Below are 18,425 nucleotides of genomic sequence, written 5' to 3' on the forward strand. Positions count from 1 at the left end.
CCAGGGTAAGTATTCCCTAATTCACCCTACAAATGTTTAAAAAAATTTTTTTGAGTTGTTTTAGAGGAAAAATAACTTTATTTTCATAACCACAAATTAATTGTACGTTTTGGCTGTTATCAGCACACCTCTGAGCACTGAAGATATCCTAAACTTAAGAAACAAAACTTTAACTTTCTCCAAAATATTAAATAGTTTAAAACTTAAACTAAACCACTGGATTAACATTAACTAGAACATAATGGCATAAAGACAGTTCCCCAGATCCTAAATCCCTTTGCTAAGATATTTACTTTTGGGGACTTCCCTGGTGGCGCAGTCGATAAGACTCCATGCTCCCAATGCAGGAGGCCCGGGTTTGATCCCTGGTCAGGGAACTAGATCCCACATGCATGCAACAACTAAGGAGCCCGCGAGCTGCAACTAAGGAGCCCGCCTGCCGCAACTAAGACCCAGCGCAACCAAATAAATAATTTTTAAAAAGATATTTACTCTTTGTAGGAACAATATCTGACATTTATGGAAGAAGGAAAACAAAATAAAAAACCTCTTTCACAAAAAAGAAAACACCAAGACTTGGTTTAAAATTCTCAGAGGACAAAGTGTATATCAACTTGATACTTTATGGTAAATCAGTTTCTTACTGGAGACACTGACAACTACACAAAAAAGAGGGTGAGGCAGTATCTGAGATATCAGATCATCTACTGAATAATAGAGTCCTTAAACTAAGAGATCAGCAGCCTCTGGAGCTATATAACAGCTATCAAAAGGATTATCCCCATGTATCTCATTGGCAAATCTACAGCAAAGGTAGAAAAAAAGAAAGGCAAGAATCAAAGAAGAATATAGAAAAAAGGAGTAGAGAGTCAAGGGAAGAGTTGGGAGTAAGGACAGAAAGAAGGGGAGAGTGCTAAATGTAAAAGACTAGGAAAAGGAGGAAAAAAAATCAACAAAAAGAGAGGAGGTGTTGTTGAGGTACGTTTGCCTCAGGGACATTACTCCCAAAGGTAATACACCACTCCCAGTAAGTAACTCTCCGATAAGTTATTTTAAGAAAGTTTTAGGAAAACCATTCTTAGGAAATCTGAGTCCTGAGAAGATTTAAACCCAGAATCTATCTTTTTCTAAATGCTCTCAAACTGTATTCTTTTATCACATTTTATTACAATTACTGTAAATTATAAATTTTTATTTTTGAGTTTTAGCTAGAATCTGTTTGATAAGTTCTAAATCTAAGTTTAAATTAACACCTGATTTGTAATGCTCTCTAAAGAATTGGTGAAGTGAATGGGCCTGGAGCTACTGGAAATACAGAAAGTATTTTAATGAGAAGAACTTAGTAAAAATTCAAAGTCAAGAAGAGTTAAAAAGTAGCCATTAAAGGCAGAAGATATGAAATATTAATTAAGATTCTACTTTTGTTTGGTCTCTCCAAAACAAAAGGGTATTCCTAATTGGTCTGGGCATCCTCAGTAGGACTCACTGAGGTGATGTTAGTGAGAATTCTTTTAAAATGTTTGAACCTCTGAAAACAGTACTACAGGCTCCAATAATCTTTCAATGTCATAGGGAAGATTGTGTGACCTTAGAATCTCTTCACAGCCTTTTCTTATACCATTCTTTTGACTGGAGGCTCAATAACTAAACAATAACAGGCACTTAAGTCTTTTCTTTTTGACTTCAGAATGTATTTTTATCTTTGTTCACCAGGAAAAGACCCTTTTCAAAACTGATCCACACCACGAAGGTTTTACCTGAAAGTATCTAACCATGAAGTAAATGGCATAATTTAGCCGGAATAATTTCTGAATCATTCTATCTCTAAATTCTGAATCAGAGTTATCACTGAAAGGTTTGGTTCTTCGGGTTTGGCTTTCTGTGCACTTTCTCCAACTTTTCAGCTGCCTTACACAGCCATTATCCTTCTACCCTCATTCTTTACTTTCCTCCTATATGTACAGACACACACAAAAAGAATGTCAGTACCACTATGTATATATGCATGTATATTTATGTGTGTATACATGTATATGTGCATACACACAAAAATACACATGGCCAATATAAGAGTATAAACCAAAGACATAAACAACATTGCAGAATAGGAATAAATTCATTTATTCTTATTTCTAAGATAAAACAAAACTGTGGTTAGTTACTATAACTCACCAGATGGTTCCTCAGGCTCACTTTCATTTTCTTCCTCAGGTGGGGCTTGAGGGGGTGGTGGGGGAAGCTTCTTTTCCTTCTCTGCTTTAGCATTTCTCTCTTCTTCTGAATAATACTCATCTTCTGAGAGGTTGGCCAAACTTTCATCCATCTCTCTGTACTCTACCTATATGGAGATTATACCAGGGAAAGCTAAATACAATGGACATCTAAAGTCAGAAACTCAGTTTGGAACCATCAGTAAATATGAATTGTTTTCTAACTTCAATTTTTAAGGAAAATAAGCAAATAACAAGGAACAAGCTAGCTCATAATAGGTAACCATTAAAAACAAAATCTCTCATGAAATAATCTTGTGTCAGTTCAGATTTAGCCCAAACTGTAACTTTTACATCATAGTACTGAAATTCAAATCAATGACTCTGAGGCTCTCTACAAATAAAAATTAATTGTGTGTTTGTGTGTGAATCTATACATATGTATATATCATGTTCACATACTGGAAGTTTCAACAAAAGACTAAGCTAGCCCTCAGTCAGACAAAAATACAGTTAGCTAGAATAACAAGTCTGTCTAATGCCAATCTGTACTTCTAACTACTATTCCATAGGTAGATAGCAAAAGAATTCTAGAGGGCTTCCCTGGTGGCGCAGTGGTTGAGAGTCCGCCTGCAGATACAGGGGACATGGGTTCGTGCCCCGGTCGGGGAGGATCCCGCACGCCGCGGAGTGGCTAGGCCCGTGGGCCATGGCCGCTGGGCCTGCGCGTCCGGAGCCTGTGCTCCGCAACGGGAGAGGCCACGGCAGTGAGAGGCCTGCGTACTGGGGAAAAAAAAAAAAAAAGAATTCTAGAAACCAAATTGAGGAGTGGGGAGGGTGGGCAGGGAATAAAAATTGCAAATGGCAATAGTCAAACTGAAACAATAAAACGGTACATTTGCTTAAAACAAAAACATAAACAAAACACTGGTGACCTAAGAGAGTTGAATGATGAGAGCAAAGAATCCTTATTACAACAAATTAAGGAGTAAGTCATGTGGATATGGAGACTACAAGCCTTACTACTAATTCACACCCGTTACAAAGGGGAAAACCAGGTAATAAGTAGAAAGAGGAAGCAGTCTTAATGAATGTTTTATTGGGGGGTAAAGCAACTTAGGATAGGGAAGATTATTATGGACCGCTTTGTTAAAATGTGTAATGTGGTATTACAAATAGTCATCAACCTTGGAACACTGTCAAATCATCATTTTGACCCCTACCCTAACAAGGAAGCTACAGAAACAAGAGCTCTCTATTCTGGACTGAATGAAAAAATAAAACGAATAAAATAAAAAGTATTTATTGGAGGTGGAGACAGGGCAAAGACAACATGGCTTCCAAATATATTAGATTTCTGAAATGCATCGTCCTGTGGATTACAGTGAATGTAATCTATTTTAACTTTCGAAATATCTTTGAAATTGCTCCAGATGGCTGGCTGCTATTATCTGTCTTCTTTTTTTTTTAAGTGACATGACCACAGGATTTGGGTGGTGGGGGGAGTAGGTAGCTAGGGGAGGTAAGAGTTTTACTGAAAACAGGGATTGGGTTAGAAAATGGAAACAATTATGGATAAATTGAATAGTTTTGACCTGTGCTCTAAGAATTTTATTTAACACATGAATAACTGTATTTATCTATCAAATACTGAACTGAGAACATGGCACAATGGAGAAAATGATTATGAATGAGTATCTCTGCCCTTAATAAACTGAAACTCTAGTTGCAAACAAAAAAACCTGATCAGGTAAACATCTCAGAGACTTTACAATAAAATCTCCCCAAAATGCAGATAACAAACTTTATCCTACTTGACTGAGATTAAACTATTAGGAACAGACCTCAGGATAATGGGTAAAGCAGCAAGGAGGGAAAAAAGTTTCAGAGGGAGCTGGGTTAGAAAATGTAATACATGTTTACAGTATGCAGCTTCCTTTCACCTTTTACCCCTCAACAGTGCTTGATCTCTCCCTGACCCAAAGATTCAGCCCTTTAATCCCCTGCCCATCAATCCTACCCATTCAATCAATAATCACTTAACAAGTGCCTACTGTGGAACTGGGCAATGTGCAAATTCTGAGACAAACACAAACAATAATATACGATCCTCTCTACTGAATTAGTTCAGCTTTTGCCTAAGACACCACGCCCTTTGAAGGAAAAATGAATCCAAGATTAAAGTTAGAGAAACACTGCATTTTTTATAGGCCCCCTCTAGGAGAGTCATAATACATGTTAAAAGTACTGAGAAGTTTCACAGCAAAAACAATCTTCTTAAATATTGTTTAATCCAATGTTTTGATGTAATAACTACTAACAAGGAATACACCTGGAAGAGGCTGGTCTAGAGTTCTTAGCTTTCAAGAAAAAAAGGAGATCAGAAAAATACCTAGAGATAGGAGTAAGAATATCTAAGGTAGTATTTAACAACAACAGAAAAAGAACTGTGTTCCACAGAACCCTTGGATTTTTGGAGGATTTCATTCACTAATTTTAAAATGTATTTTTAACATGAGTACTCATATGTTAAACCAAACCATAACCCTTTAGAGATCACCAACATATGAAGTTGTACTACTTAGGTAACTCAATTTTGGGTAGACTGAAGAATAAAATTTCTTCTGCCATCTCTGTTCAACTGAGAGAGTGTCCTGAGATGGCAAGACAAGCTAAAAACAAAGGAAACAACCTTTTGCACTACCACTACTTGTCAATCAGTACAATACTTCATAAACAAAATACAGAAATTATTGAAGCTGCAACTATTTATTATGCTTAACCTCCACTCCCAAATTTGGCTCTACCAAAATAGCCTCATTGTCTCAAAGACTGACAACTAAAATAAATGTTATAAATTTAAACTTCATATAAAACAGGCAAGTAGTATTTTATTTTGGGATTGTGCATAAAATTATATTTTGTAAAAAAGGATTTCCCCACTTACGAAAAAGTTTAAAAATCATCTGAAAGAATCATACAAACTCTAAAAAATAAGAATTATTCCCCTGACAAAAAGAATGGATGCTATGAACATAAAGGATTGGGAATCTTTTATCCCTAAGTAAAATCCTCTGAGACTTCAGAGGTTCTACAACTACTTATAACCAAGTACAAAAAGGTGTCCCAACAGGCAGATGAGTCAGTAGGGTACTTGTTCTTACCTGTACACCCGTGACTCTCAAATTTGTATCTCTAGTCCTCCTATCTCTTCCACACCCTTGCTACAGTGATTCATTCACTTCCCAACCACCTTAAAGCTCCAGTCTTTTAACAGTGCTTCCTTGTAATTCACCTAGGGTACAAGTGCCAGATTAATTGTCCAAATACACTGTATTTTCAGATAGTTTAACAAATGAATGCCCAAACTGTCAAAACAGCATATAAACTCTCTAGCTCTAATTAGTCAAATTTACCTCTAATCATTTTCTAACACACTCGTCAAAATCATCCCTAAACTCCCTAAAAGCTACTCCCACCTTTTCTGTAAATCCAATGTCTAAAACTCAAGGCCCACCTCCTCTGCAAATTACTCCCTAAGTCTTCCAAACTTACAAATATATCTTTCCCTTCTCTAAATTCTCATAGCACTTATACTTCATAATCTAGTGCAATGCTGTCTGACAGAATTTTCTGAGATAATGGAAATGTTCTGTATCTGTGCGTCCAATAAGGTAGCACTAGCCACCTGTGGCTATTGAGCACTTACCATGTGGCTATTTAGGATTAAATAAAAATTAAAAATTCAGTTCCCTCAATCTACTAGCCACATGGTAAGTGCTCAATAGCCACAGGTGGCTAGTGGCTACCATCCTGGACAGCACATATTTAGTATTTGGCTCTCTACAACCTAGATACAACTCTGCAACATACTGGTCCCTCCAACTTATCTTGCTCCTAGAAGAACCTCATTTCCAATTAAATTCATTTGCCCATTGTTCCCAACATTCAGTTGTCCACTCTGGACTCCCTGTTGCTTATCAAACCACTTTCTATTATATTCCAAGCATTTTTCACTTCCTTTTCTTCCCTAGTAGTACTTAAATCACTGGGTACCTACTTACTTATGCCAGACACTGCAATAAGCATTTTATTTACATTATATCTAAACCTAATAATGTTACAAGGTAGGATTTATTTTTCTGAGGAAAAGGAATCACAGGAGGATGAGTTAACTCCAGAAGTCCATCCTTTTCCAGAACACTTTTAAAAATTCTGTCCTTTTTCAAGGCCCAGCTCAAGACTGCCATTCCTTAAGCTGTGTGGTGTTCCCAAAGTCTCAGCCCAATTAAACAATTTCAAACCTTAAATAGTTTGCCATAATGTTAGCATAGACATTCAGAGGTGAATTTATGCTGAAACTAATGAAACTTAAGCCTCAGGGACCTTCAATTGCATGGACTCCTTCCAATACCCTGAACCTAATTTTGATTACATAATTATATATATATTTACTTATTTATATAATTATATACATGTTTATGCATATATAAATTTTTTAAAAAAGAGGGCTCCCCCCAGGGACTTCCCTGGCAGTCCAGTGGTTAAGACTTATTGCTTCCATTGCAGGGGGCATGGGTTCAATCCCTGGTCGGGGAACTAAGATACCATATGCTGCACGGTGTGGCAAAAAAAAAAGAGTGTCCCTCCCCAAAATGAATAAGCTCCCAGGCTATAAAATATAGATATATCCCCTGCATAAACTCTTGAGGCAAGGTCTTGAAGCAAGGTCTATCTACAGTGGACTCAGCTTCCATTTTACTCCTTTATGGATACTCTATCCCTTGAGGTCTGTTTCCTCTGGTTCCCAAGACTAGCTATGAATACGTAGGTCAGCTTCCCCAGTTCTTTACTTCCTAGTTGCTCACCAAATAAACACATAACCCATTTTTCTTTTGAGAGTTTCAGAGCTAATCACAAAGGAAAATTAAACACAGGAGAATTACAAAGAAATCTTACAGCAAGCCCCAAATTAATCTAGATTCAACACAATCCCAATCAGAATTTCAGCTGCCTTTTTGCAAAAATTGATAAACTGATCCTAAAATTTATATGGAAATGCAAGAGATACAGAATAGCCAAAACAATCTTGAAAAAGAACAAAGCTGGAGAACTCACACTTCCTGATTTCAAAACATATTGCCAAGCTACAGTAATCAGGACAGTGTGGTACTGGCATAAGAACAGAAATATAGATCAATGGGATAGAATTGAGAGTGGAAAAATAAACCCTTACATTTATGGTCAATCAACAAGGGTGTCAATCATTCAAAGGGGAGAGAACAGCCTTCAACAAATTGTGTTGGGACAAGTGGATACACACATGCAAAAGAATGCCACGTACAAAAATTGACTCCAAAATGATCACAGACCTAAATGCAAGAGCTAAAACTCTTAGAAGAAAACATAGGAGTAAATCTTTATGACACTGGATTAGGCAATGGTTTCTTAGATGGAACACTAGAAGCAAAAGGGACAAAAGAAAAAATAAACTGGAAATCAAAATTTAAAACTTTTGTAATCACCGTATATACAGAACTCTAACTACTCAACAATAAAAAGACAACACAATTTAAAGATGAGCCAAGGCTATGAATAGACATTTCACCAAAAATATATATAAATGGCCAATAAGAACAAGAAAAGATACTCAATTCAACATTTTTAGCCTACATATTAAAACCACAATGAGATAGCACTTCACACCCACTAGGATGGCTATAATAAAAAGACATTATCAAGTGTCAATAAGATTGGAGAAATCGGAACTCTCAAATATTGCTGGTGGGAATGTAAAATGAAGTGGCTGCTATGGAAAACTGTTTGGCAGCTCCTCTATAAGTTAAACAGAGATACCATAACACCCAGCAATTCCACTCCTAGGTATCATACCTAAGAGAACCAAAAACATGTTCACACAAAAAACTGTACACAAATGTTCACAGCAGCATTATTCACAACAGCCAAAAAGTGGAGATGTCTGTAAAATGATGAATGGATAAACAAAATGTGGTACATTCGTACACTGGGATATTATTTGGCAAGTGAGCTATCAAGTACTGAATGGAAGTACTACAACATGGATGAACCTTGAAAACACGCTAAAGCCAGACACAAAAGGCCACATGCTATATGGTTCCATTTACATAAAATGTCCAAAAAAGGCAAATCCACAATGACACAAAGATTAGTGAATGCCAGGGGCTGGAGCCAAAGATGAATGGAGAGTGCCTGCTAATGGTACAGGTGTCTTTTGGGGGTGATGAAAATATCCTACAATTGACTGTAGGATATTGTGCTGGTTGTACAACTTTGTGAATATGCTAATAATCACTGAATTACATACTCAAAAATGGTAAATTTTATGGTATGTGAATTATCTCAATAAACCTGTTTTTAAAAAAAATATCTGAGGGACTTCCCTGGTGGCTCAGTGGTTAAGACCCCGTGCTCCCAATGCAGGGGGCCTGGGTTGGATCCCTGCTCAGGGAATTAGATCCCACATGCATGCTGCAACTAAGAGTTCACATGCCACAACTAAGGAGCCTGTGTGCTGCAACTAAGCAGCTGGCAAGCCACAACTAAGGAGCCCGTGTGCAGCAACTAAGAGACCCAGCATGCCGGTATGCATGCATAAATAAATAAGACACCTCGTTCTCTTAAAAAAAAAAAATCTTATCATCTGGTTTCTGGCCAAATTTTCTATTGAAATAGTTAAATCAAAACCCAATTGGGCTTCTATCCTCTATTTCATTTCAGAGAATTGGGAGTTGCCAACCTATGCGTTGGTTAAACCGCCCCCCCCCCACAAAGACTTCCCTCCTTTATACTTGGAGTAAGGTATTCTTGGAGAGAGGTCTCTCAAAACTGGGCAATTCAATCTGAGGGCTCTCAATCTGGGCAATACTCAAGAAGCTCCTCATACACACTGACTTGGTATATCCACTTAAATTATATAGAGATAGAAAACTTGTAATATGCATAAATTACATAATTTTAAATATTTAGTTACTTAAAATTATATGTACATATACTTCCAGTTTTTTCAACTGTACCATGAAATCTCCAGAAAAGGGCCATGTCTAAAGTCTGTGCCCTACTACTGCCCCAGTGCCCTGCTCACTGTTGGTGTCACATGTGGTCCTTTGTTTCAGAGGCTGATGCTACCTTATCACATTGTAAGTGTAGGGCTTACATTCCAGTTCCACCACTTACTTAGTTTTGCGACTCTGGGCAAGCTGCTTAAACTGCATGCCTCAGCTTACTCATTCCTGAAATGGGGCTAGCAAAACCTGCCAGTTGGTGTTTAGCAAAAATAAAAAGTTGGTGATGCTTTGAACACAGCATCTGGCACCCAGAGATGTGAGTCTGTATATACTGTCCCGTGACAAAGCCTTTTCTTGCCGTATATTTACACCTTGACTAATTGATATTAACCCTCTTAATCAGCTTCCTCATTTGTAAAACTACATCAAAAGATCGTTGACAGGATAAAAGGACAAAGAGCAAAACTCTCTAGCACACAGCAAAGGGCTCAAAAAAAAAAAAAAAAAGTTCCTTTTTTCCGGTCTTCAAGGCTAAGGCAATTTCTTTAGCATCACCCTACAGCCTCAACGTGCTCCCGGCCGAAACACATAAATATTGCTGAGCAGCTTCCAGACACATCTGTGGTCAAACAAATGATGTATGTCTCCAGCAAGGCCAACCATAACTCCACGTCAGGGAGCCATTTTTCCCAGTCAAGAAAATGAAAAGGTGTACGAGATGTAAATGAGTAAATACCCCTTCCCGAGATCCCCCTTTCCCAGGACGGCCCGGTCCCGGCATGAAGACGCATTCACCACCGCAAAGACCTTCCCTTCTCCCACCTCACCCAGCCAGCTAGTGGAGAGGTGGGTGGAGGTCGGTGACTGGGGAGGTCGGGGGGCATGGGGCTCAAGGCCCAAGACCGGGGCTCGCGGGGGTGGGGGTAATGCGGGCTGGACAACCTCGGGGAAGCTTGGCATTGGGATTTGCGGTTCGAGGGCGGGGATCGGGCCTCACCTTCGCCCGCTTGCGCCGACTGGTCCGTCGCCCCTCCGGAGTCTCTGCGATTCCCGTTTCCATGGGGGTCGCAGACCCAGGCACGACGGTAGGCCCAGCTTGAGGCCCGGCGGATCCCGGCGGCTCAGCCAGGCCCCCGGGGGGCGAGGACCGCGGGGGCTCCTTCTTGCGGGGAGTGCGCTCCCCGGCCGCCCCCGGCCCGGCTTCGGCAGGGCCGGACAGGCCCGCGGGCGGCGCGGCCACCTCAGAGCCGTTCTCCGAGCCGCCCGCTGCCCCGGCACCGGCCTCCGACCCGGCCGCCGCCGCCGCTGCCGCCGCCGCTGCCGCGGCTGCTGCCTTCTTCCCAGACAACATCTCGGGCCGCCTGGCTGCGGACGGCCGTAAGGGCCGCTCGGTCTGTCGGTCCGTGAGTCCGGAGTCGCCTCGCTTCACTTCACACAGTCCGCGCGCTGCCAACCGCCGCCGCGTATGCACGCGCTAAGCACGCTCCGCGCGCTCCCGCCGCGCCAGAACAATAAAGCCCGAGACGCCCACGGCCCCGCCCTCCCCGCTGCCATAGAGCGGCGTCCTCGAGGCTAGAGCGGCGCCATGGCAAATTGCACGAAGCTTTCCTAGAGCGTCTCTTTAGCCGTCGGGGTCGGTCCCAGCACGGTCCCCATTCTAGGGCTTCTGGGCCAGACTGTACCTCCGAGAGGAACCATTTCCTCCTGGGACTTGCGTGTATTCATAAATTCATTCGTTCATTCACTCATTCATTCATTCACCTACTCATTCGTCAGGTCAACCAATATTTATTAATGCTTACTACGTGACAAAGGTTTAATTATGAAGTTCTTGCTCTCAAAGAGCTTACAGGGGAAAACACTGATATGTAACTAGTAGATCATCGTATTTACTATTCATAATTGTCCTGCTTCGACTGGGGAAATCTTGGAGAGCAAATGAGTTTCGAGGTAATAAAATGGACAAAAGTGAGGAAATCCAGATATGAGTCCAAACGGGATTGCCATTGCCTCCGGGGCTTTGTTCATGCTCTGTCTTCTGTCTGGACCCCCTCCCCATTTGCACTTCCTCACTCGCACCTCTTCCCACTCCTACGCTCCCATCCCCACATACATGACGGCTTTCCACTCCAGGTTAATTCTTTCTAATGTCGCTGATGGTGGTGGCGGTTTATTCTTTTAATACCTCCAGGAATCCTTCACTGACCCAACACTGGAACAGGCCTTGTGTTCTTCAAGCTTATTTCCTCTAGGACACAGAGCTGTAATCGCTTTTTTACAAGTTTGTGTCTTCAAAGTATAATTCTCAAAAAATACTTCCATTTATACGTGAAGTTCAAGAACTGGTAAAACTAATCTCTAGTGATAGAATCCAATCAGTGGTTGCCTGGGATGAGGGTGGGGGTTGACTTCAAGAGAGCTGGAAAGGACTTGCTGGGGGTGATGGAAATGTTTTCTATCTTGACTGGGGCGTGTATACATTAGTCAAAACTCACTGAACTACACACGTAAAATAGGTGTATTTTATTTTATGTCGATTTTACATCAAAGAAGTTGAATTTTTTTTTTTAAACTAAGCTAACAGAAAAAAAGAGACAATTAAGTTCAGGAAAACTAAAAGCTATGCCAGAAAGAAAGTGTAATCATAATACAACACATGGTTCAGCTGTGAACTACACTGACAGGTCTATAATAACATAAGCAATGAATATTGTTTTAACCAAAGGGATAAAATTATATGGGGAGAATGGAGGAAAGAGAAACTTTGTGGAGGAGAGGGGTGAGAGGGGTTTACAGAAGAGGGGACAAAGTGGGAATGGAGGCGGTTCTACATAGGAGCTAAATACCCAGATTCCATCATGAAAAGATAGTATATAATTTCAAAATTGAGAAATTCAGAAATAACAGTATAAGCATACTACTCAGATATATCAAGATAAACACCAGGAGGAATAGCTAGAAGAGTTGAAATTGGTTGTTTGAGTCGTAGAATGTGAGGGTGGGAAGGGATGAGATAAGAGATGGAAACTTGTTTGTTTTAAACCCTGTAGTTCTATCTGACTGGCTTGCATGTTTAGTAGTTTGATAAAATTTAAAATTAGATTTTAAAAATATGCATATCCTTTGACCCAACAATTCCACTTTCAGGAAAACATTCTAGGGAAATGTTTAAGTATGTGTAGAAAGATTTAACTTTAAAGTGTTGGGCTTCCCTGGTGGTGCAGTGGTTAAGAATCCACCTGCCAATGCAGGGGACATGGATTCAAACCCTGGTCTGGGAAGATACCACATGCCGCAGAGCAACTAAGCCCGTGTGCCACAACTACTGAGCTTGCACTCTAGAACTCGCGAGCCACAACTACTGAGCCCATGTGCCACAACTACTGAAGCCCGCGCGCCTAGAGCCTGTGCTCTGCAACAAGAGAAGCCACCTTAAGGAGAGGCCTGTGCACTGCAACGAAGAGTAGCCGCCTCCGCTCGCTACCACTAAAAAGAAAGCCCTCATGCAGCAACGAAGACCCAAGGCAGCCAAAAATAAATAGATAAATAAATTTATTTTTTTAAAAAAGTGTTATCTCAGGTCCCTAAGACCCAACAAGTGACAACTAATTGAATATATTAGAATAACATAATCATTAAAATTTACATTTGAACATAAAGAACTCCCATACAAAATAGTGAGCACATGTCAAAGATTTATTTAATTCATTCTTTGTTTTTTTAACTTTTTAAAAAAATTAATTTATTTATTTTTGGCTGCGTTGAGTGTTGTTGCTGCACACGGGCTTTCTCTAGTTGTAGCGCAGGGGCTACTCTTCATTGCGGTGGCCTCTCTTGCAGAGCACGGGCTCCAGGCACCCGGGCTTCAGCAGTTGTGGCATGTGGGCTCAGTAGTTGTGGCTTGTGGGCTCTAGAGCGCAGGCTCAGTAGTTGTGGCGCACGGGCTTAGTTGCTCCATGGCTTGTGGGATCTTCCTGGACCAGGGATCGAACCTGCGTCCCCTGCATTGGCAGGTGGATTCTTAACTACTGCACTACCAAGGAAGTCCCTTAACTCGTTTTTGAGAGAACAGCAGGAAGATAAAGATGGGTCAAAGGAAAATATGAGAAACATAATATAGTCACTGGTCAGTGGAACACAGAATGCTGGAATAAGACTGCAAAGTTGAATAAGAAAAAAAATAATGTCCTACAAGGCCATAAAACTGTAAACTTTGAGGTTATCTTTTCTGTCAGACAGAATTCATTTGCATCTATTTGGAAACAAAAATCATTTGCAACTTATCCATTTTTTTTCCCAGAAGTAACTAATTCATTAAAAAATTTTAATTTAATTCACTTTAAATTAATTTTTTAAATTGTAGTAAAATACATATAGCATAAAATTTACCATCTTAACCATTTTTAAGTGTACAGTTCACTAGTGTTAAGTCCGTTCACATGGTTCTGCAAAGAATCCGCTTACATGGTTCTGCAAAGAATCTGAAGAACCCTTTTCATCTTGTAAAACTCTGTACCCACTAGACGACAACTCATCATTCCCCTCTGCTCCCAGCCCCTGCCAACCACCATTCTACTTTCTGTCTCTATAAATTTGACCGCACTAGATAGCTCATATAAGTGAATCAAATAGCTTTTGCTTTTTGCTTATTTCACTTAGCATAATGTCGTCAAAGTTCATCCATGTTGTAACGTGTCAGAATTTCCTTCCTTTTTAAGGCTAATCCCACTGTATGTATATACAACATTTCGCTTATCCATTTATCTGCTGATGGATTTTGGGGTTGCTTCCACCTTTTGGCTATTGTGAATAATACTGCTATGAACGTGGGTGTACAAATATCTCTTCAAGACCCTGCTTTCAATTTTTGGGATATACCCAAGTGAAATTGGTGGAGCAACTTTTCCATCTGACTTTACAGAGTCAGGACCCTAATCAATATTAAATATTAAACCCAATAAAATTTCCTTCCCCTAAAGCATCAGGTGACAAACAAGTGGGCCAGTTAGCCAATATCCTAATATGACTGTGAACGAGCTTGCAGAAATCTTCTTGCCTTATTTCCAAGTTTTGGATAATTTTTCTTCGCTGTCTCCCTCTCTACAAGGGTAGAGGCTCTGTACTGCTGGCCAGTTGATCCCCAGCGACTAGGCCCAGAAGTACTGTTGAATGACTGAGGTATCATGAAAGCCTACATCATTTGGCTGTTGTGAGGATGTCATGAGATGATGCTTGTGAACTGCCTGTCAAAGTCTGGCACATAGTGGCTGCTTAAGACCTAGGAGTAGTCAGTATTATTGTTATGCGGCAGCTGGGGGTGGGGGCCGGTTATGACTCAGAGGAGGGGGCAGCCATGACTCCTGTCATGGAGGGCAACTGTCCCAGATGGGAGACAGGCAGGGCCTTGGGGCCTGGGTGCTTCCAAGCCATAATGCTGGGGGAGCTAATGTCTCTTTTTAGGAATCTCCACGGGACATTTGCTTCCTCAGGCACCATAGGAGCACTGATGGCTTGGCTGATCAGCTATAAGCCAGCCTTGTTTGGGTTCCTATTACTTCTGCTGTTGCTTAGCAACTGGCTGGTCAAGTACGAACTCAAGCCCACGCCCCCAGAGCCCCAGCAGGTGAGCAAGAGGAACCTTAGCTTCAGCTGAGAGTGATGGGATAGTCGCAGCCAGACTGGGGGGTGGGAAGACAGAGAAGGTGTCAGGACAATGCAGCAAGACGAAGGAATCCGACTCTGGTCTAAGACCTTGCTCTGCAGCTCCCTCTTGGGCGATAGAGGACAAAGCACTTCCTTCACAAAGTTTCAGTTGCCTCAGCTGAAGAATAGGGCCCATCCCAGACTCTTCTACTTCATGTTTGATGACAACATGCTTTGACAACAGTAACAACTGCTTTAAAGTGGGAAAAATTAAAATGGATAAATTTAAAAACATGTATAACGTAGATAAATCTCTAAAACTGAATAATGAAGACAGCAGAAATGTACCTAGATTATGACGTCTTTTATGTAAAGTTAAAAAACATGCAAAACAATATCCTGCCTAGTTTATGGATGCCTATGTATAGTGAAAGTACATTAAGGCAGGATTTCTCAGCCTCTGCACGATTGACATTTGGGGCTGGATAAGTCTTTGTGATGAGAGACTGTCCTGTGCAATGCTGAATTTTTGGCAGCATCCCTAGCCTCTACCCACAAGATGCCAATAGCACTCCTCACCCCTCTTGTGGCAACCAAATATTTCTCCAGACATTGCCAAATGTCCCCAGGGGAGGGCAAAATAGCCTCCCACTGAGAACCAGTGTAAAGTGGTGTAAAGAAATGCATGGAAAAAATAAATACCACATTCAGGATTGCAGTTGAGATAAGGTTCAGGGAGGGAGGGGAACACTCTAGGAGCAGAATCCACAGAAGACTTCAGTTACCGTTGTGATATTTTAGGGATCATGGGTATTTGTTGTAATATTTACTTTTTTTGCATGTCTGAAATATTTAATTCTTAAATGGTTTTAAAGACTAGGAATTTGTAGCTGAATCCTAAAAAAAAAAAAAAAATTGTGTCCTTACCAACTGCATGCAGTGGTGGGGGAGGGAGCAGATAAAGATGACAGAGATAAGAACATTTCATGAGACCACTGAGACTTGGAGATTTTATGAGGCCTGACTAAACTCTCAAAGAGGCATGTTGAGAAAAGCACAAGCTCTGGAGACACATATATTTGGGTTAAGGGTTTTAAGTCCTCGGTGGGTGCAGATTAGCCGGCCGTTTCACTTATTCCTGTGAACCAAAGGCAGCTCTGGATCCTGGGAGTTTGGGGGCTTTCATGCAGGCTGGGTGATGCTGAGAAAGGGACCTTCCCTCACTGGGCCCCATTCTCTCACCCACAAGATGTGGCAAAGAGGCTCTCCTTAGATGCTGGTCGTGAAATTGATTGAGATGATTGTAACTCAACTGGCATGGGAAAGGATTATCACTATTAACCAACTTTTCCTCTTTTCGTGGTGATGGGGAGTTTAGGAAGAGAAGACGAAGACTTGCGAGGCCAAACCCAAGAGCAACTGCCTGAACACAAAAGAAGTGGAGAGGCTGCACGCTTGCTTTGCCCTCCAGGACAAGATCCTTGAACGGCTTATGTTCAGTGAAATGAAGCTGAAGGTCTTAGAAAATCAGATGTTCATTGTATGGAATAGAATGAATCACCACAAGCAGTCAAGCCGACGGTGGACTTTTCCAGCGGGGAAACCCAGAATGAGGAGACGGGAATCTATGTTCTCCATCATCTCTGACTGCACTTCCAATTCCCCCTAACGAGGTCCCAGAGACTGTGGTGGGCTAGCCTCTTCTGTTGTTACCTTTCCTCAGTAAAGCCCAGTCAGAGACTATTGAATTTTCTTAGTAAATCACACTGGAGAGGAGGATTAGAGGCTGAAATTCATCGCCTCTTGAAAAGAAGTTTGTACTCACCAGGTCAGCCACATAGCACCCTATGACACAACCTGATGGGAGCTCTTGAACCCAGCCCTTCCTCTCTTTCAGTTGGACCACCTTGACCCTGGTCCAGGGCCCTCTACCTGTTCACCTTGAGTCTTTCAACAGCCTCCCCAGTGCTGTCCCAGCCTCCAGTCTCCTCCTCCCCCTGCACTCAGAGGCCACAAACAAGCCCTGCCAAGCACAGCTCCGAGCATGATCATTGCCTATTCTTGAGCCAACGCCTTGCCGTGATTGACAGAATAAAAGCCTCACTCCTCACCATGGTGTTCAGGCCCCCCATGATCTGACCCCCTTCCCAACCTTTTTCCCCCATTATTCTCCCTCACATGCTTTTTACCCGATACCAGAGTATCCTGAACATCAGTCAGTAGTGTACCACCTTTGTGATTTTTGCCATAGCTGTGAACCACCTGAATGCGTAACTGGATATTGTCCCTTTAAATCAACTATATTTTCCTTAATAAATTTATCTGGAAAGGAAAATAATAATAAAAAATTTATCTGTAAGTTAAAAAAAAAACCAGTATCATTGTTTGAAATAGAACCTAACAGTCAAAATAAAGACAGTGAAAACAAAACAATGTTGTGAAGTTCCAACCAGAGCTTGGTTGCCCACTTGAAGATCTGAATCTGTAAAATGTGGGTTAAAAAGGGAGATTAGTGAGTGTTAGTGTTTACAAGATATGCCAGCACTCAGCTGAGACTTTTCTCCATTAAGGAGAATTGAGAAGGAAGCCTCTGCCTCGCTGTGGGATCCAGTGTGGCTTAATGCCTTATTGGTGTCCCACTTAAAATCATCTCTCTTAGCAAAAGTCTCGTGCGCTCTCATCAAATTAGGTGATCAGCCATCCCCCAAATGCAGCCACATCTTTGCTCATGTGGTTTCTTCCCCTGGAATCCCTTATCTTCCCCTTTCTGCTGTTACAATTCTTTGCTTCTTTCAAAGCCACCACCTCCGGAAAGCTGCCCTCAGCCCAGCTGTAAAGTGTCTCTTTCCTTAGCAGTATCCCAGCATTTTATCTGTAATTCTACGATAGACTGTATGATGATCTGCTGGGATTTGGTTTGTAAATGTTTCTATACTCCCTCCCCACTCTCCAACTAGATTATAGACTCTTTGAGGGCAAGCACAGCATCTTTTTTTTTTTAATAAATAAATTTATTTATTTTATTTATTTATTTTTGGCTGCATTGGGTCTTTGTTGCTGCGCGCAGACTTTCTCTAGTTGTGGTGAGCGGGGGGCTGCTCTTTGTTGCAGTGCACGTGCTTCTCATTGCGGTGGCTTCTTTTGTTGTGCAGCACGGGCTCTATGCGCACGGGCTTCATTAGTTGTGGCACACAGGCTTAGTTGCTGTGGCGCATGCGGTTAGTTGCTCCGCGGCATGTGGGATCTTCCCAGACCAGGGCTCGAACCTGTGTCCCTTGCGTTGGCAGGCGGATTCTTAACCACTGTGCCACCAGGGAAACCCAAACACAGTATCTTGTTCATCTGTATATCCCCCTCATAGCACCTAACACAGTGGCTCGTATACAGTCAGTGCTCAATAAATAACATCTATGACTGTCAATCACAGTCTTATATGTCCTGACATTTTCTCTGCCCTTTCATTTTATGATTTTTCTATATCCTATTTTGTTTAGAGCAGGATACCTGGAGCTAAACTCCCTGGCTT

The 18,425-nt window shown here is 41.4% G+C and overlaps 2 protein-coding genes across 3 annotated transcripts in view; one reads left to right on the plus strand and one right to left on the minus strand.

The window, feature by feature from the left end:
• KDM1A (lysine demethylase 1A) overlaps nt 1-10,756 on the minus strand; it is a 64,415-nt gene extending 53,659 nt beyond the window's left edge. Inside the window, exons 1-2 of one of the 2 annotated variants that reach the window (XM_027109807.1) lie at nt 10,254-10,756; nt 2,173-2,338 (exon numbers count right to left, since the gene is read on the minus strand). In XM_027109807.1, coding sequence (XP_026965608.1) covers nt 2,173-2,338; nt 10,254-10,607 — 520 coding nt within the window. In that variant the 5' untranslated portion in view covers nt 10,608-10,756. The remainder of the gene's footprint in view (nt 1-2,172; nt 2,339-10,253) is intronic. The other variant, XM_027109806.1, reaches the window with a different exon arrangement.
• Nucleotides 10,757-14,687: 3,931 nt separating this feature from the next.
• TEX46 (testis expressed 46) lies at nt 14,688-17,102 on the plus strand. Its single transcript, XM_027108286.1, has 2 exons — nt 14,688-14,879; nt 16,371-17,102. The coding sequence occupies exons 1-2, from the start codon at nt 14,688-14,690 to the stop codon at nt 16,566-16,568; spliced, it is 390 nt and encodes a 129-aa protein (XP_026964087.1). The 3' UTR covers nt 16,569-17,102.
• The last annotated feature ends 1,323 nt before the right edge of the window (nt 17,103-18,425 follow it).

This window comes from Aethalodelphis obliquidens, unplaced genomic scaffold, assembly GCF_003676395.1.
Source record: "Aethalodelphis obliquidens isolate GAN/ISIS:26980383/991018 unplaced genomic scaffold, ASM367639v1 scaffold9, whole genome shotgun sequence".
NCBI lineage: Eukaryota > Metazoa > Chordata > Mammalia > Artiodactyla > Delphinidae > Aethalodelphis > Aethalodelphis obliquidens.

Coding starts and splice junctions, on each gene's coding strand:
- TEX46 (XM_027108286.1), top strand. CDS start 14,688: ATGCTGGGGGAGCTAATGTCTCTTTTTAGGAATCTCCACGGGACATTT. Junction 14,880..16,370: donor CGCCCCCAGAGCCCCAGCAG/GTGAGCAAGAGG, acceptor TTTGCCCTCCAG/GACAAGATCCTTGAACGGCT.